Genomic DNA, 17,547 nt, shown 5'->3' with positions numbered 1-17,547 from the left:
AGGAGCAAGAAATGGAGAAGGGATTGTGTGTGACCCTCCGCCATGGGGGTAAGGGGGTGTCTTCTCACTTTCCCTCTCCGTCACCGGCTCTCTCAGGCCAGCATGCACGCACTCTGGGCACTGAAAAACAAAAAAGAAGGACAAGGGGATCATGACAAAGCAAGGGAGAGCTTGGTCAGACCCGGACCCCCAGGAGCAGGGCGACAACCGTCCTAGGCAGAGCCTCTGCCCGCCACCTTTCTGGGTCAGCGTGCCACCCGCCCCGTGACGCGCGCCTCGACCCACGTGACCCAGCCTCCACCTCCGGGGCTCCGCCCTGCTCCCTCGCCGCTTCCGGTTAGGGCGGAAAGCGGAAGTGTGGGAGGGTCTGCGGGGCGGGCTCGGGGAGGTCCGGGAGGAGGATGGAGCAGTGAGCGGGTCTGAGCTGCTGCCGGCAGCGCCATGGAGACGGTGCAGCTGAGGAACCCGCCGCGCCGGTGAGGGGCCGCGGGCTGGGAGGAAGGCCGTGCGGCTGGGGCTGGGAAAGGCGGGAACTGGCCGAGGGGTGACGTCTGTGTGGGAGCCCCCAAGGGGAGGGACCTGCGGGGCTGGGCGACCCGGGTGATGGTGCACTTGCCGAGTTGGGGGTGGGGGGACGTCTGGCAGGTGGGGGTCTGGTGGAAGGGAACACCCGCTGATGGGGGTAAACGTGGGGCTGGTCGGGGGAGCATTCGCTGCGTGGGGACACTAGCTGGGGAGCGTGGGGACAAGTTAGGAAAAGCACCTGCTGAGGCCAGGGGCTTGTAGGGGACTGCTGCTCAGGAAGGGGCTCACGGAGGCGAAACCTGGTTCGAACCTATGCGGGGTCTGTCGCCCAGAACCGGCAGAGAGGGCCAGGTGGACTTTCTAAGGGTCCTAAGTCCTGCTTGAGGGGCGCGGTAGCGGCAAGATCTGTTCAGCAGAGACGCTTTGCCCCCAAGTTCAAGGTGTGCTGAGAAAGGTTGAGGTTCTAGCAACGGAGGGGCTGGCGGAGGATGGCGTTTAGGGTGATGCTCTTGGATGATGAGGGCATCTGTCATTACCAGCGTCAGAGGGTCTTCCTGATTTCCTCAGACCCTCCTTAGCCTGTCCAAACCTGACACTGAAAGGCAGATAAGGAACTCGAGACTGTTTCCAAGATGGGCAGACTAAGGTCCAGCGGAGTTCAGACACATGTGTTTTCTTCGGTCCCTCAATCTGGCCATACTGTGCCTTTCTGAGGCCTCGGTTGTTTTGTGTACATCAGCTCCAGATCCTAGGGGGTCCCTGGAGTTGTTTCAGGTCAAGATGAAAGAAGTGGCTGACAGAGAAAGTTTGCGCTCCTGGATTGGTTGCGTTTGGATGTTTTGACTTTCCCCTGTGAACCCTGGGTCACTCTGGCACAACTGGAGTAAAGTAGGGAGCAGGGACTGAGCAAATCGTGCTTCTCTGAGCTGTAGGGTAGTTGACTGCTGTTTCATCCGACTTCCTGCAGCAGAATGAACAGGAAAGGAGGAAGTGTTCACTGTGTGGGAGTGCATGGGGGTAATCCAGAGGCGAAGGGATTGACAGCACCGTGGCACTCCCAGAGGTTGCTCGAAGTGCACAAAATTTGCAGAATGCAAATAGCTGGTTGGGACTAGGTCATGATTCACCCTGGTGTAGTGCACTGAGACTATAATAGTAATGATTATTACACTCATAAAGCTCTTACTGGGTGCCAGACTCTGTTTTCTTTCTTTTTTCTTTTTCTTTCTTTTAAATTTTGCTATAGGGTGTGTGTGCTTGCTGGAGAGAAAGAAAGAGAAAGAGACAAAGAGAGAGCATCCCCCAGGGGTGATGGCCATGATGCAATCCCTTCTCCATTCTCCTCTTGGGATTTTGAGCATGTATGCTCATGTGCCCAGCGTGTTTTTCAAGCCGCTAGGTTGGGGACTCAAACTGCACAGTGGGTCACGTGGGATAGAGCCACCTCAATCACCACACAGCTGGATGGCCCCCTCACCCCCTCAGTCACTGTTCTAAATGTTTTCCTTGTCTCCTGTTGAACCATATGAAATTGCTCCTGTTTGATCATTTTTGACCTAAAAAAATGGCATTTTCATATGGTTCAACTTATTATGGGCTCATTTGATCTTCCCAACAGTCCGTGTGAGGTACATGTCCTTATTTCCTTACTTTGCATATGATGAAACCAAGGCTTAGCGGGGCCAGGATTTGCTAGTGGTTCTATAGCTAGTAAGGTCAGAGCTGGGATTTTAATATACAAACGGTGTGGACCAAAGTCTATGCTCTTGACTGCCTCACTCTAACGCCTCTCTGGAAATACACACACACACACATTCCCCCCCCCCCTCCGTTTCACAAGTCTTTCTGTATGTTAGCAGATGTTTGTTACAGCACCATAGTGATCCAGTCGTAAATGTACGATGGTTATGCTTCTCTCTGACGTGTGTTAGTTCTTTCTGGTTTATTTCTCCAGGGCCTTGGCTTAATTGAAAAGAGGATTAGGAATCTGAGTTTTGTTTCTCCCTTTGCCTTATGTTGTATAATCTTGGGCAAAAAGTAAACCTTACTGCTTCATTGACATGCTCATTCCTGTACTGTCAGGTTTTCGAAAACGTGTTCTAAGTGTAAGAGATGAGGGATTGAGGTCTCCGGTGACTGGTGTGCTCCTGCTCATTATAACTAGTGGGCTGCTTAATTTGCAGCAAATTCATTTTATGGTCATTTGTAGTAGTTTGTGAGGACCGCCATAACACTGAAACGATGTGATTTTAGTTTCTCACTGTTCTGAAGGCTGGATGTCTGAAATCAAGGCAGGGCCTTCTCCCTGAGTCTTCACGTGGCCTTTCCTCTGTACCTGTCTCTGTCCTACTTGTCTCTTGTAGGGATAGCAGTCAGATTGGAGTAGGGCCCAACTATATGAGTTCATTTCACTTTATTTACCTCTTTAAAGGCCCTGTCTCCAGCTAGAGTCAGTTCAGGCACTGGGAGTTAGGTCTTCAGCATATGAATTGGGGTGAGGGCAACACAACTTCACTGCTATTAAAACGTTTCATCAGTTTACCTTAAATGTTTGTTTACCCATGTCAAATTCTGTGTGCAAAGAGGTATAGGTGTACCTAAATAAAATGAACCTTAAATGGTTTCTGAGAATTGAAAAAGATGTAATAAGCCAAGGGGTAGCCCCATAGCCTAATGGTTAGGGTTTTGAATCCTGGCCCTGATGACTTGAGAAATGCACTGGATGCGTGTGTGAGCATGCCTGAATTCTCAAGGATGGAGAAATGGAAAAGGGATTACGGTGTGGTCAGGTCCCACTGGGGGCTGTTTTCTTTCTCTCCCCTTCTGGCGAGTGCATGAGTCCTCTTGCAAGAAAGCAAGAAGAAAAAGAATTAGCCAAACCAGTGAATTACTACTTCATAAACATCATTATTTGTGTCTGGAAAGTTTAGGTGTCTTTTTAAAAAAAAAAAAAAAAGCGTAACACATTTTAACTTTATTTTATTTATTTATTTTTATTTGACCAGAGAGGGACAGAATGAGAGAGAAGGAAAGTGAGAAAGCAAGCCACCAGGTCTGAGACTTGAACCGTGGTTGGCCATGTGGGAATCCAGCGGCCTTAACCACTGTGCCACCTGTCTGGAAAGTTTAGGTGTCTTTTTAGGAATTCAGATGGCATGTGTTTCCAGTAAGCCCAGTATAGGAAATTCATTTTATGTTCATGAGTTTGACATTTGAGTATGATTAAGTGAATGATGATAGATCGCAGGAAATAATTTTAAAAAGTGGGTTGCCCTTCAGATAGCAATGTGGTGAAAGGTGTGAAGTGCATTCCTGGGATGCTGGCATTCCACGTGGCCCTCTGACCTGGGAGCCAGGCATCCACCGGTATTTGGTCCATGGAGGCTGTATTGGCCAGGCCTGTTCATTTATGAGCAAGCACTGAAATTGCCCAACACCTGGGGAAGTCCCAGCTGAGAGAGAGACACAGAGACAGAGAGAGAAAGAGAGAGAGAGAGAGAGGCGCATCAAAATTGGGCCGTTTTGGTAATCGTGCTTGTTCTTTGGAGGCCATGGTATAAAATATCAGCATGAGTGACTTATCAAAATATTTTTCTATAGGAATCTGATTTGTTGACAACCCAGTGAATTTTTTAGATGAAATTCTGTTTTATTTTGACAGCTCTTTCCAAAGATTGCTGGTGAAGGTTATGATTCTCATCATTCCATTTGTTCATCCATTTAGCAAATATTTTTTTAACCATCTCTCTTAGCTATTGGGCACCAGAACCAGCAATATCCTCAAGTTCAAGTTGTTTTAAATAACCCACAATCAAAAGCAAACAAAATCCCACTTCGATTGTTTTAAAGAGGAGTCCGAATAGTCACGTGGAGTTTGCCTGTAGACCTGTTATCAGAGGCTCGCAGCTGTCCCTCATGGCAATGGCAGTTTCCTCTGTTCGACTGTGGTCTCTGTAGTAGTTGCAGTTGTGCATTTGGCTTTTTGTAAACCACGAAGAGTCAACACTTCAAAGAAACCCATTTGATCTTCCTTTATATAAGCTGTTTATAAAAGGAATTATACTTGAGAAATGAGGTATTGTCCATTGTTTATACAATGTATAATTCAGGGCTTTCCAAACCCCCACCCCGACCCCACCCCCGCCATTTAAGATGTTTATTCTAACTTCTAGATTCATAGAAATTTCGGTTCTGAGGTTTAAGAGGAGTTTCACTTCAGCCGTTTTTGTTTTGAAGCTGGGAGTTTTTATGATGTCATTGGAATTTAATTTTTAGGACCTTTTGATTAGCAAAGGTCACTGTGGTCGTTTTGTTTTATTGATATTCAGGTAAAGACAATTGTGGACTTCAAGTAGTTCTCCATTTCTCTAGCAGGGAGTTCTTGATATTTATGAAATTCTGTGGGAGTGTCATTTTGAGCTAAGTAGTTATCGGTAGATACGTTTGATGTGTTCAGGGTTTTTTGTTTTTGTTTCTTGTGTCTATCTTCTGATTGTGCTACTTTCTTTAGGAAGGTATGCGTGTGTATACGCATGTGTATGTGCATATGTATTTGTTTTAATTCAGGTCTTTTCTTGTAAGAATTAGTATTGTCTGGCTATTTTCAACCTTTTACTTTATAAAGAAATCTCCTGTGTGAGTACTTCCATATTTCACCATTTCCTGAACTCTCGTTTCTTTGTTGTCCTTTATAGTTTCAGGAAGCCATTGTGTAGACAAGAGACACACACATATACAGAAATACTCCTTGGGAAGCTACTCTTTTAAGCCCATTAATAATTTTCAGTGGTTTCAGAGTTTTCAGAAAATCTGATTAATTTATAACCCCCTTGCTGTGAATGCCTAGCACAGCCAGAAAAATCTGAATTGTTTAACAGTTGTCAGTATCTCTCTCCCTTTGCTTTTTTGTTTGTTTGTTTGTTTTTTAGAGGTTTTTTTTTTTTTTTTTTTGCCTTAGGACCTGTGCATTCATTGGAGAGAGAGAGAGAGACAGAGACAGAGACAGAGACAGTGAGAAGGAAAGTGAGAAGTCACCCCCCGGGGGGTGGAGATGGCTGTGCAGCAATCCCTTCTTTCCATTTTTCTCCTGGGATCTTGGGCATGCACATACACTTGCGTAGTGTGAGTTTTAAGCCTCTGGGTCCAGGACTTGAACTGCAGTTGGTTATGTGGGAGTCCAGCAACGTAACCGCCATGCCATCTGCGGGCCCCTCCCTTTGCTTTTTGGGACTAATCAGAGGTGTGTGGTTGCTCATAGAGGATCTTTTTTTTTTTTAAAAAAAGAGATTTTTGCTTTAGGGTGTGTTCACTTGCTGGAGAGACAGACGGAAAGTGAGAAATCACGCCCTGGGGGGATGGCCACTCTGCAGTACTTTCTCCATTCTCCTCTTGGAATTTTTGGGCACGCATGCACATGCACAAACACACACGGTGTGAGTTTTAAACCTCTGGGTCCAGGACTTGAACCAAGGTCAATTACATGCGAGTCTGGTGATGTAACCATTACACCATCTGCTGGTCCCAGCTCATGAAGGACCTTTGTGAGAATGTTTGAATTTTTCAGTTACCTAATTATTTTTCACTTTTCTTGACCCCAAAATGTTGATTTTATTTACAAAGCTTTTTTTTGTTGTACAGAAAGTAAAAATGCTGTTATATTTCACTTTTGATCATATCTAAATGAATACTTTCCATGTTCTGTTTCTGTGTTACCTATAGTATGTCTGTATATCGACAAAATTCCCAAAACCTTGCTAATGGAGAGTACAATTTTCCTAAGTCTTCCTCATTCACCAGCCCAGTTCATACCTACTTTCACTTTATAGTTAACCTTATGTTAAACTTCTCTTCTGAAAAGAGATAGTTATGTCATTTAAATTCGTGGACTCTTAAGATTTGAATAGATTAAGTAATGTATCTAATGTTTAAATCTGCTCTGTAGTGTTTCAGCCACATGACAAGTCCTCCCTCTTACTCCCCCCCATTACATTTCCAGTGAAGGGGAACTGGGAACCTCTTAAGGTAGCCTAAATCATTGTAGGATTTTTATTGTTAGAAAATTCTTATACTTGTTGAACTGAAAGTCTGATTTTTGGCGACTCTTCACCTTCTGGTCCTGATTTTGCTCATCACCTGACCCAGAGCAAGAATAGTTCTTCCACAGAACAGTTAGTCTCTCAAGTCCCTTAAAAGTCTCTTTGCTCGCTTTTGTTGTTGTTTATTCATGATGTAGAGAAATTCCTAGGATGCTAATAGTAAAATAAATGGTGTATTTTATAAAAATACACCATTGGTTGCTAGCAAGTAAAATTATTTAGTGTTTATATTTTTTCATTTGCAGGCAGCTGAAAAAGTTGGATGAAGATAGTTTAACCAAACAGCCAGAAGAAGTGTTTGATGTCTTAGAGAAACTTGGAGAAGGGTGAGTGTAAAGAAAATATAGGTAGATGGGACCAGCAGTTAGCGTCATGGCTATGTTGCTGGATTCCCATGTAGTCGACCGTGGTTCGAGTCCCGGACCCGGCGGCTTAAACTCCCGCTGGGCGCGTGTGCATGCGTGCCCAAGATCCCAAGAGAAGAATGGAGGAGAAGGGATTGCGGCGTGGTCATCCCCCCTGGGGGTGATTTCTCGCTTGCTATCTCTCTGTCTCTCTCTGTCTTTCTGGCGAGTGCACGCACCCTATAGCGAAAACCTCTCCAAAAAAAGAAAAAAGAAAAAAAAGAAAATATAGGTAGAGCAGTGGGTACCTAGTCTTTTTCCTGCTCCAACACCGGAAGCATATGAACCTTTCTGAAAGTGATCATTCTCAAAGCCAAGAAGAGGAAGAAGAGTGGCTCTAGGTTGGGTGAAGGGAATTTACAGCTTTAGAATGCCCTCTCCCACTCCACCACAATCAGCGTTATTGACAGTTTAGTGACTTCTCAGTCTTTTTAATACCAAGGACATCCTTCTCTCTTGTTTTTTTCTCTTGTAGATTCTGTGGTCTGCATGATTTTATTCTTTTAACAGATAGCACTCCTTAGATATTAATTCATCAACTTTTCTTTTTAATCAGAATGCTTTTGCCGCTTATAACTTCTGATTGGTATGTAATAACTGTTGTTCTAATAAAAAAAAAACTGTAGGATTCAGCGTTTTAGTGTTTGCAGCTTTGTGAAATACAGTAAATAACTCCAGAACTGTCACCATCTTTACATTTCCTAGGTGATCCAAAATCCCAGGTTGGGAACCACCGAATTTAAAAAACAAATTTATTAATTTTTTTTTTTTTCTTAAGTCATGTGTGTTTGCCCGAGAGAGACAGAATGAAGGAGAGGGACAAAGCACCCAACAGTGGGATGTGGTCATATTACAGTTCCTTCTCCATTTCTTTATCCTGTTGGCATGTTGGGCATGCAGTGCACATGCCCAGTTTGTTTGTCAAGTCTCCGGGTGGAATTTGAGCCATGTGTTGGCCACGTGGACTCCAGCTCCCTTAACCACTAGGCTATCGTGCCAGCTCACCAATGGACTTCTTGAAACACAGATTTATGAAAGAGTTTATAAAATACTGATAGAATTATTTTAGTAAGAGGCCGTGGCCATCAGTGATTTTCATTATATAGTAAAGTTCACATCATAAGTTTTTTGTACTTTCGTGTATCCTTTTAATTTAATCCTGTGTGGTTTTGTTTTGTTTTGCTTTAACTTTTTTATTTTTCTTAAAGAATTATTTATTTAATTTATTTATTTATTCACTTATTTTTAATTTGACCAGAGAGAGACATAGAGAGAGAGATTGAGAGAGGGAAAGTGAGAAAACAAGCTATCAGGTCTGGGACTTGAACCATGGTTGGCCACTTGAGAGTGTCCAATGCCTTAACCACCATGCTACCTGCTGGTCCCCTTGTTTTTACTTTTCAAAAATTGTCAGAGAGTGGATATACTCACCACAGACAGAGGGAGAGGAGAAAACACCCTCCATGGGGCATGGTCATACCAAAGTCCCTTTGTTTCTCCATCCTGTTGAGATTTTGGCCATGCACGCACAAGTGCCTGGCATGTTTCTGAAGCCACTGGGTCCAGGACTTGAACCACACAATCAACTATGTGGGATCCAGCTCCCATAACCACTAGGCTACAGGGCTAACTACAGTTCTGTATTAATTTCTTCTTCTGTAATGATGAGAACATTAAAATATCAGTGATGCCCTGTCTCAAATTTTTATTCTTAATTTTTTTTTTTTTTTAAATTTACTGTGGAGCATGTACACTTACCAGACAGAGACAGATGTAACACTCCCAGGGAGATGACCATGACACAGTCTCTTCTGCATTCTCTCCTTGGGATTTTGGGCACACATGCACCTGGCTTATTTTTCAAGCTGCTGGGTCTGAGACTTGAACCTTGAAGTTGGCCATGGTGGGATCCAGCCTCCTTAACTGTCATGCTTCTGGCCAGTCCTGTTAAGTTTTGAACAGGTAATACATTTATATAATTCAAAATTCAGAAAGAGTAAAAGTGTAACAATAAAAAAAATCTGCTCTCTACCATGGGCTCTCAGCAACCCCAAAGCAGCCAGTATAGAAGTTTTTTGTGTATCTTTCCATGATAGTTTATTCATATAAAAGCAAATATGTGTATTTGTATGTACATGTGTGTATTTTTAATACTTTAGAATATTTCTGGCTTAAAAACACCCAAGACACTTTTTTTTGATGAGACACCTTTTTTTAAAAAGAATGATTTTATTTAACTTTTTAATTAATTAATTAATTTAAATTTGACCAGAGAAAGTGAGAAAGCAAGCTGTCAGTTCTGGGACTCCAACCACAGTTGGCCATGTGGGAGCCCAGAGCCCTTAACCAGCACTCCACCTGCCGGCCCCAACACACTAATCTTTAAAAACATTTGCTATCTCTTAACTGTATGCTCTTTAAAATCATCCCTTATGTGTCATTAGATTATTTTTTGGGTTCACTGTTATTTATGCCTAATACAGATTAGCAATAATATTAATCCCAGTTCTGTATTACGTGTAATAGCTTTTCATGGATTACCTCTCTATAAAAAACATTAGTCATTGTCTTTTTGTAAGTTGGAAAATCACTCTTTGGAATCCAGCAATAAATCAAGCAGAGAAGGGAAGTCAAAGATGACACCAGCTGTGCTGCCAAGGACACGTCCAGGCTGACCGTGGAGACTGCCAGTTACCCAGCGTCACCGAAGGTACGAGGAAATGTCAGTCCCTCTACGTCTCTTGCCTGCCATTTTCAGGAATGGAATCCTTGGTATTTCCTTAAAGACACTGAAACCAAGGCCATTCGTCTAACAGTGTTCATAGGTCTACTTTGGAATAAGATGGAGACTGGCCGGCGTAATTGACTACATAACTAACCTGTTCCTTTCATGTTTAATTAAAGCATGTCATGGTAGAGAAAGCATAAACCCTGAAGTCAGACAGACCCATGTTAAAATCCTTGCTTCTCTGTGTATGAGTCATAATAAACAAGAGAACTTGAGCAAATTGCTTAATATTTTGGAGCCCCACAATCCTCATTTATAAAGCGAGGATAATGTTAGGTTGTTGGGAAAGTCACGATGTATTTTTCAATGCAAAAATGCATTGTGACTTTATCGACAACCCAGTAACAGTTTCTACTTCATCGGGTTATGGTATTACGGGAAGTAATAGGGATAAAGTGCTAACTACATGCTTGCCACAGAGTAAGTGCTCAGTAGTGGTAATTAGTAAAAATATTAGTTACTGTCTTTTTGTAAGTTGGGAAATGACAAAATTACTTCAGCTGAAGTTTTCTTCAACCTCACCATGTCAAATCAAAGTTAATTCTTCAGTCTTATTATTTAGGTGTTCTTATATGTAACTCTGTTTGGGTTGACTAAGTTTAGGGAATGTCAAAAGTAACACAATAAACAGAAAATATCAGGGGTATAATATGAGGAAAATTAAGCTCATTATAATTTCTTAAATTATGTTTTAGATCTGTGGATGTCTTCAGCAAGGAACGTGGAATGTGAGAATTAAAGATACCACCAGAGAGAGAAACAAACAAAGCTTCCACTCTTCTCACACTATCACCATATTGCTCTCTCAGTGATACCACAGATGCTTGGATTTCTGTCATCCTGGCTTAGCCGGAGCGAGCTTCATTTAACTAGCAAAGTCCTGAAGGAAGACCTTAACTGCACTTCTTTTTTAAATACAAATGGCCATGCCATACTTCAAATGTTCAAGAGAATGATTGGATTATGAACTCTCAACTGACTGATGTCTTGTGAGATGAGCTCTGGGAAAAGAACTGTACTGGATTCTAGAGGCTGTAGTCACTCTGTATTTTGAGGAAGTCTCGTATTATAGATCTGTGGCAGAGTAGAGCCAAAATTCCAGACCAAGATGAGTGGAGAGCACCTGAAAAGTGTTTTGCATTGCAGCCTAGCACCTTTTTCCTTCTATTATACTTACACATTGACTCGTTTATGTTTCTATCATAGGATGATAAAATTGTCTTGCCCATGCTTTCATGGCTAGTGAGCTGTGTTAAGATTTGTACCTGGTTGACTTAGCCTCAAATCCTGTCTTATTCTTATGTGTGAAACTCCTCCTCCTCCATCATATTTGTTCTCTGCTAGTTAAAACTCATTGAATCATTAAATTTTTGTTGTAGGGAATTGGGTCTTAAGGGACTTGTCTGTAAGTGAGCATGATTTCTGAAGTCTATGACGCCTCTTCAGATTAATGTAAATGCAGTGTGTGGAATCATGAACCTTAATGATTCACAGGAGCTCTTGGAGTTTCTTTGCTACCAAGACAGCGTAGAGCGATACAGACACCATTCTGGTCAAGAGTGCTGAGTGCATACCAAGACCTTTCTTTTCCATTTCTAATGTATATAAGAATAGTGAATGAAAATGAATTCTTTTAAATAGAAGGATATATAGCCAGCTATGGACCAGGGATAGAAAAGAATCTAATGAAAGAGAATGGAAAAAGCATACCCTGTCCTTGTCAGGAGATTGCAGTAGGGCTTCCTACATGAAGTTGTAGACCAAGACTAAAGTACTCATCTGTGAACTAAAGCTGAAATACATTTGCCTGACCACCATGAGAAAATGTCATTTGCTTGTGGTCTGTGGAAAAAGTAGAGGTACTGATCTCACAACAGGAACTGGGCCTACACTGCATTTAGGTGTGATATCTTTTTTTTTTTTAAGAATAATTTATTCTAATTATATTTATTTATTTATTTATTTTCCCCTTAAATTTGACTAGAAAGAGAGAGAAAGAGAGAGAGAGAGAGGAGGAAGGTGAGAAAGCAAGCCACCAGGTCCAGGACTCGAACTCTGGTCGGCTGTGTGCAAGTGTCCAGCGCCTTCATCACCATGCCACCTGCTGGTCCCAGGGGTGCTGTCTTGAAGGGCAAAATCTCTAGGCGATTGAAATAAGACCTGATATAAGTAGTACAATTCAGACTATTGGCCTAAAGAAGCCATGAAATGATCTAACGGCAAGTGAAGTGTAGAGGAATATCATCCAGGATTAAATGAAGTCCATACACAGACATCTACCGCCCCGAGTTAACAGATCTGACAAATGGGGCATCCACACCCAAGGAGATAGAAATAATGGAGCATCTGAAGAGAGATTTAACATGTTTGTTTATGATTTTTAAAAGGCTAAAAGAGAATAAAATCTGTAAAGGAAGTACAACAGATTATTAGTATGAACAGTTAATCCAGTGAAAAGCAAAAAAGTAAGGAATCTTAACAAGGAAGACTACAGTAATTGAAGTTTTAAAGCCTTATAAATGGGATAAACAGTAAACTAGCCAAGCTGAAAAGAGAATCTGTGAATTTAAAGATAAAAATGAAACATTAAAAAATGCGGAATAGAGAAACATAGTGTTGAAAACCAGGAAGATAACATGGATTGAAGAGATCCAGTGGGCCCAATAGGAATTCTAGAAGGGGATATTAGAAGAGAGTGAGAGATGAAATTAAGAGACAGTGCTAAGAATCTTCCGTACTTGAAGGAACGACTCATGGCCTCAGATTGAAGATGCTTACGAAGTACTAAGTAAATCAATTCCTAGTTACATTATAGTGAAAATGTAGAATGTTAGGGATATAGAAGAAATCTTAAAAGCTATGGAGAGATAACTTATGAAAACGATCATCTAATGAAAGCAAACTTCTCAGCAACAACAGAGGCTGGAAAACTGCAGTAGAAGTGCTGAGGGAGAACTTCTGTCAGAGAAGAGTTCTATCTTCAGCGAAACTGCCATTCCAGAGTGAAGGTGAAATGAAGACATTTTCAGAAATGGGGTCTAGTGTACTAAGAGTGCCTTTGTTTTATTTATTTATTTTTTAATATTACATTTAATCACATACATCTTTATAGTGTATAACATTTCTTTTTCCAGTATGATTGCCATGCATATCCTGAGTATCTTTGGATGGGAGTAATAGAATACCTAACAGTAATGAACTGATACAGGTGTTTTTTTGAGAGATTTTTGTTATAGGGCGTGTGCACTTACTGAAGACACAGAGACAGATACAGAGACAGAAAGTGAGAAATCACCCCCCAGGGGGATGGACACGCTGCAGTCCCTTCTCCCCCATTCTCCTCTTGGGATTTGGGGGCATGCACGCACACGCACCTGGCATGAGTTTCAAGCCGCTGGGTCTGGGACTCGAACTGCAGTTGACTACGTGGGAGTTCAGCAACATAACCATTATGCCATCTGCTGGTCCCGATACAGGTGTTTAGTAACAAATAATAAATCTGGAGTTGAGAGATTTCAGGAATGGTTCATGGACTCCATGATGGTTTGGCACTTCTGAGTCTCAAGACAGCTGCATGAGTTTCACTTGTAATCCCTCACATGTCAGTAATCAGACAAGAAGGGAAGTGTCCCGTGGAAACCTTATCAGGGAAGACAGTTTTATCCTAAAAAACTGGAGCAGAATTCCCCACAAATTTCTTTGCCCAGGCTTGGGTTAGATTCTTACTACTAGTTTAGTCACTGGCAAAGGAGGTAGGAGCCCTGTGACTGGCTTAGACTACCATGGTTTATCCTCTAGAACCAAGCACATCGGCACTTCAGCAAACCAAGGTTATTTTAGTAAGACAGGGCAGTGATTGGTCTTCCACACATAGTCAGCAGTTGCCTTTCTCTGGCACAATAGTATTTGATGTCGTATTTAAGCATACTAGTTTTCAAGTATAAAGGACTCCAATGAAAAGCAAATTTTTATGTGCTGTGCATAGGCCTTTGAAAAAGTTGTATATTTCACATTGAAACAATTCTTAAGCATCTGTTTGGCAGCCAAAAGGTTCTGCTGCTTTGATGGATTAGGTGGTACTCACTGTTTGATTTATTTTTTTCTTCACTAAAATAGTGTAAAGAAATACATGTTTGGCAAATATGAAAGACAGTTCACTTATTTATTTTAAAAAATAATTATTAATTAAATTAATTATTATTATTTAATTTGACTAGAGAAAGACTGAGAAAGTGAAAAAGCAAGCTGCCAGATCCGGGACTTGAGTCACAGTTAGCCATGTGGGAGTCCGGTACCCTAACCATCATGCCACCTGCTGGCTCCCAATTTACTTATTAATATTTCACTGACAGCCATTCAGAATTCCAAAGAAAATAATCCATGTGATAAGATCTCATTTGACCATCACAATTGTCTTACAAGATACTTTGTTTTTGTGTCATTTTGAAGAAGAGATAATTGAGGTACAGTAAGGTTATTAATAATGCCTGTACATGATAGTTAATATGTATTAGAAATAGAATTCAAATCCTAGCTCTTTAGATTCTAAGTCAGATGTCCTTGTAGCCCCCAAATTGAATGGATATATAAATGATTATTTTGATAATAAGCTCTTATGGGAAGATGGAGTAAAAGGCAAAAATAATTTGTATGAGCTCTGTGCACTTAATACTAGCATTTTAAATAATCTCCCTTTTAAAAAAATTAACTTTACTTATTTATTTATTTATTTATTTTAATTCGACTAGAGAGGGATAGAGAGAGAGAGAAAGAGAAAAGGAGAAAGCAAGCCTGCAGGTCTGGGACTTGAACCATGATTAACCATGTAGTGGTCCAGTGTCCTTAACCATGCTACTTACCAACCCTGATACTAGCATTTTAGAGGCTTAGATTTTAATTAGTTTTTATAATGTTTTATACATTATTGTAAGTAAGAGGGGTGAGGACAGAAAGGAAAGACCTGTAGTGCTAGAGTGAATACAGGAAAAGACTTCCACTTGCATGTTGTACCCTAGTGTAGATGTGGAGAGAGCATAAGCTTTGTATTTGAACATACCTGGGTTCAAATCCTGGACTTTTTTTTTTATCACTTATGTAACCTTGGGCAAAGCATGGAGCCTTCATTTATTTGTAAAATAAGCATAATCACTCTTCCTTATTTTTTGGAAAGGATAAACTGAGGTAATACAGTTTCTAGCAGACAGCAGACATAATGCCTAGCTAGCAACTACTAAAATTAATATTTAATGAAAAGTCATTCATTAAAATCTAAATGTGGAGTGTTTAAGACGCCCTTTTGTTGTAGTTACCTTGACAACTTTTTCCCTCCCGAAGTACTTCAGCTGTCTTAGCTTTCTAAGTGTAGCTAAGTATGTATGTCTTAGGTACTTCAGAATATAAATTAGAGCTGGGAGTTGCCTGTGTCTTACCACTTCTTACACCTGGCTTGCTGTGATTTGTCACTGTTCTCCTTCCCCCAAATACAGGTCTTATGGCAGTGTATACAAAGCAATTCATAAAGAGACGGGCCAGATCGTCGCTATTAAACAAGTTCCTGTGGAGTCAGACCTGCAGGAGATAATCAAAGAAATCTCTATAATGCAGCAATGTGACAGGTAATAGGCACATGGAGTTTCTTCGAATTTGCTGTGCTTAAAAATTTGACACCTAAAGATTCTGTTACTTAGGTATTTTGCAAAAGAGAGTTCAATGAAATCACTATGCATGTTCTTTTCAGAAAAAAAAATATGAAAAGTTTGTTTTTTCGTAGGTAAACTTTTATAGTTTTCTATTTCTGTATAAGTTTTTCTTTTTTTTTAAGTAAGACTTTAGAAACTAGGAAGAGGCAGAATGTGGTACTTTTTTTTTTTCTTTTTTGATAATGATCTCTTTTACTTCCTATTGAGAAAACATTTCTGCAGAGATAGCTAAGAAGAGATAATTCGGATGCATTTTACCTCAAGACCTTAGAGTATTAAATAGCTTTATAAAAAGAATGCTTGTTTATATACTTATTTATCCATTACTGTTTCTTCTTTCACGTTTAAAGAAATTAGTCAAGCTAAGGGTAGTTCAGTAGTTTAATTTTGAGGAAGTAAGATTTGTTCAATGCTATAAGCAGGAAGTCGGGCTGAAAGGCAACCACAGAAAGAGCACGTGGTTTGCTCTCAAGTTGCGTGACAGCATGAGTTTGTCTCTGGGATGAAGCAGGCGTCTCAGTGCTATTTAGATTTGAGAGAAACACAGAGTAATTAAGAGCAGTGCCAGCTCCAGGGACTTGAAAGTGGAGGAGAGTGAGAAAGTTTTGTGCTTGAAGCTGTGTTCATTCCCGAAGCCTCTTTGGTCAGCAGATCAACCTAGTACCTTCTCCTGTTTGTAGAGCTTCAACTTCAGGCCAGGTTGGGCTGCCTACCAGGAGATTAGCCCAGGAGCCCTTAGGTCTCTCAGGTGTGTGAATGCCACCATGTATTTCTCTTTGCTCCTTCTTTTTTCCTGTTTTTGTGGTTACTGTCACCTGTAGATAAAACCTCATTTTTCTGTATTGGATTGACCAGATTAAGGTAGCAATTTGCCTTTTCCTCCTCTATAGGATACTTTATGAAAGCTTTTTCTAGTTGGCAAATCGGTCTTTGCCACCTTTTTTTAAATTTATTTCTTTTTTTGTATGACACTTTTCATAGATTACAGTAGAGTCATGTTCAAACAGTTCTTTAGCTAGAGAATTAAATAATTAATTAATAATTAAAGAATAATCCTCTAATTAAAAAAGAAATACTTTAAAGATCCTACCCTGTGCTAATAAGCACTGTAAGGAGTACAGAGAAAGGAGGGCCGAGTCATTGTCCTTTGTCTTTTATAGACCACTGGGCAAGCCAGGCATATGTATGTACAGGACAGTCCAGCCAACCAAATGAGACTGTGTAGAAGGGGAACCAGCAGGTGGCATGATGGTTAAGGCAGTAGACACTCCCACATGGTCGACCGCGATTCAAGTCCTGGACCTGGTGGCTTGCTTTCTCACTTTTCCTCTCTCTTTCTCTCTGTCTGAGTCTCTCTATGGTCAAATTAAAATAAATGAATGAATAAATTAATTAAATAAATAATTCTTTAAAAAAAAAAAAAAGACTGTATAGAAGATATTTCAGCGGTAAGTACCCGACAGTAATGGCCTCAAAGAGGTGAGAACGCTACAAGAGTTTAGGGAAGGAAGAGCAGAAGTATCAGACTTACTCATCTATTTCATCAGTATTCATTTTCTACGTGTTTCCTTCTCTCCTTGTGATTAGCATGTTTCCCAAGGATGACGGGGCAGCTGAAATCCTGAAAGTTAATGAAGCCAAATTGGTTGTAGCATCTTCAGTTGTGCACTGTTATTTGGCCTTGATAACAATCAGCCATTTAAAGCCCTAGTAGCTCTTGGAGAAGAGATTATTTCATTTTAATGGGATGTCCAACTTGTCTCTGAAATTGCTTGTTTGGTATCTCTCCTAAAGCTTGAGACCTAAAATGCTAGGTTTGATTTTGCACTTTTTCTTTTTCTAATAGATTGTACTTTTTTTTTTTTTGGGTTTGTTTGTTTCATATTGTATGACTTCTTAGGAGAATGCAAATTAAAAGAAGAAAATGACTTTTCCCGTTAGAGAAATCACCATGTTTACTACTGCTTGATATGCATATCCTGCCATATCTTCTTTGGAATTTTATTATGCTTACTATTTTGTAGCCTGCCTTTTTT

At 40.8% G+C, this 17,547-nt stretch overlaps 1 protein-coding gene across 9 annotated transcripts in view; it reads left to right on the top strand.

Moving 5' to 3' along the window:
* Window positions 1-345: 345 nt before the first annotated feature.
* Window positions 346-17,547, top strand: part of STK4 (serine/threonine kinase 4) — a 99,236-nt gene continuing 82,034 nt past the window's right edge. For all 9 annotated transcript variants that reach the window (XR_001370329.2, XR_334410.3, XR_001370328.2 and 6 more), the window contains exons 1-3: window positions 346-476; window positions 6,866-6,946; window positions 15,299-15,427. Coding sequence is in view for 5 of the 9 variants with exons in the window: in XM_014587492.2 (XP_014442978.1) it covers window positions 442-476; window positions 6,866-6,946; window positions 15,299-15,427 (245 nt within the window). In the remaining 4 variants the exon portion in view is untranslated. The remainder of the gene's footprint in view (window positions 477-6,865; window positions 6,947-15,298; window positions 15,428-17,547) is intronic.

The sequence above is a fragment of the Tupaia chinensis genome, unplaced genomic scaffold (genome assembly GCF_000334495.1).
Source record: "Tupaia chinensis unplaced genomic scaffold, TupChi_1.0 Scaffold000216_1, whole genome shotgun sequence".
Taxonomy (NCBI): Eukaryota; Metazoa; Chordata; class Mammalia; order Scandentia; family Tupaiidae; genus Tupaia; species Tupaia belangeri.
Note: the sequence above shows the minus strand (reverse complement) of the source record. Positions and strands in the feature narration are given on the sequence as shown.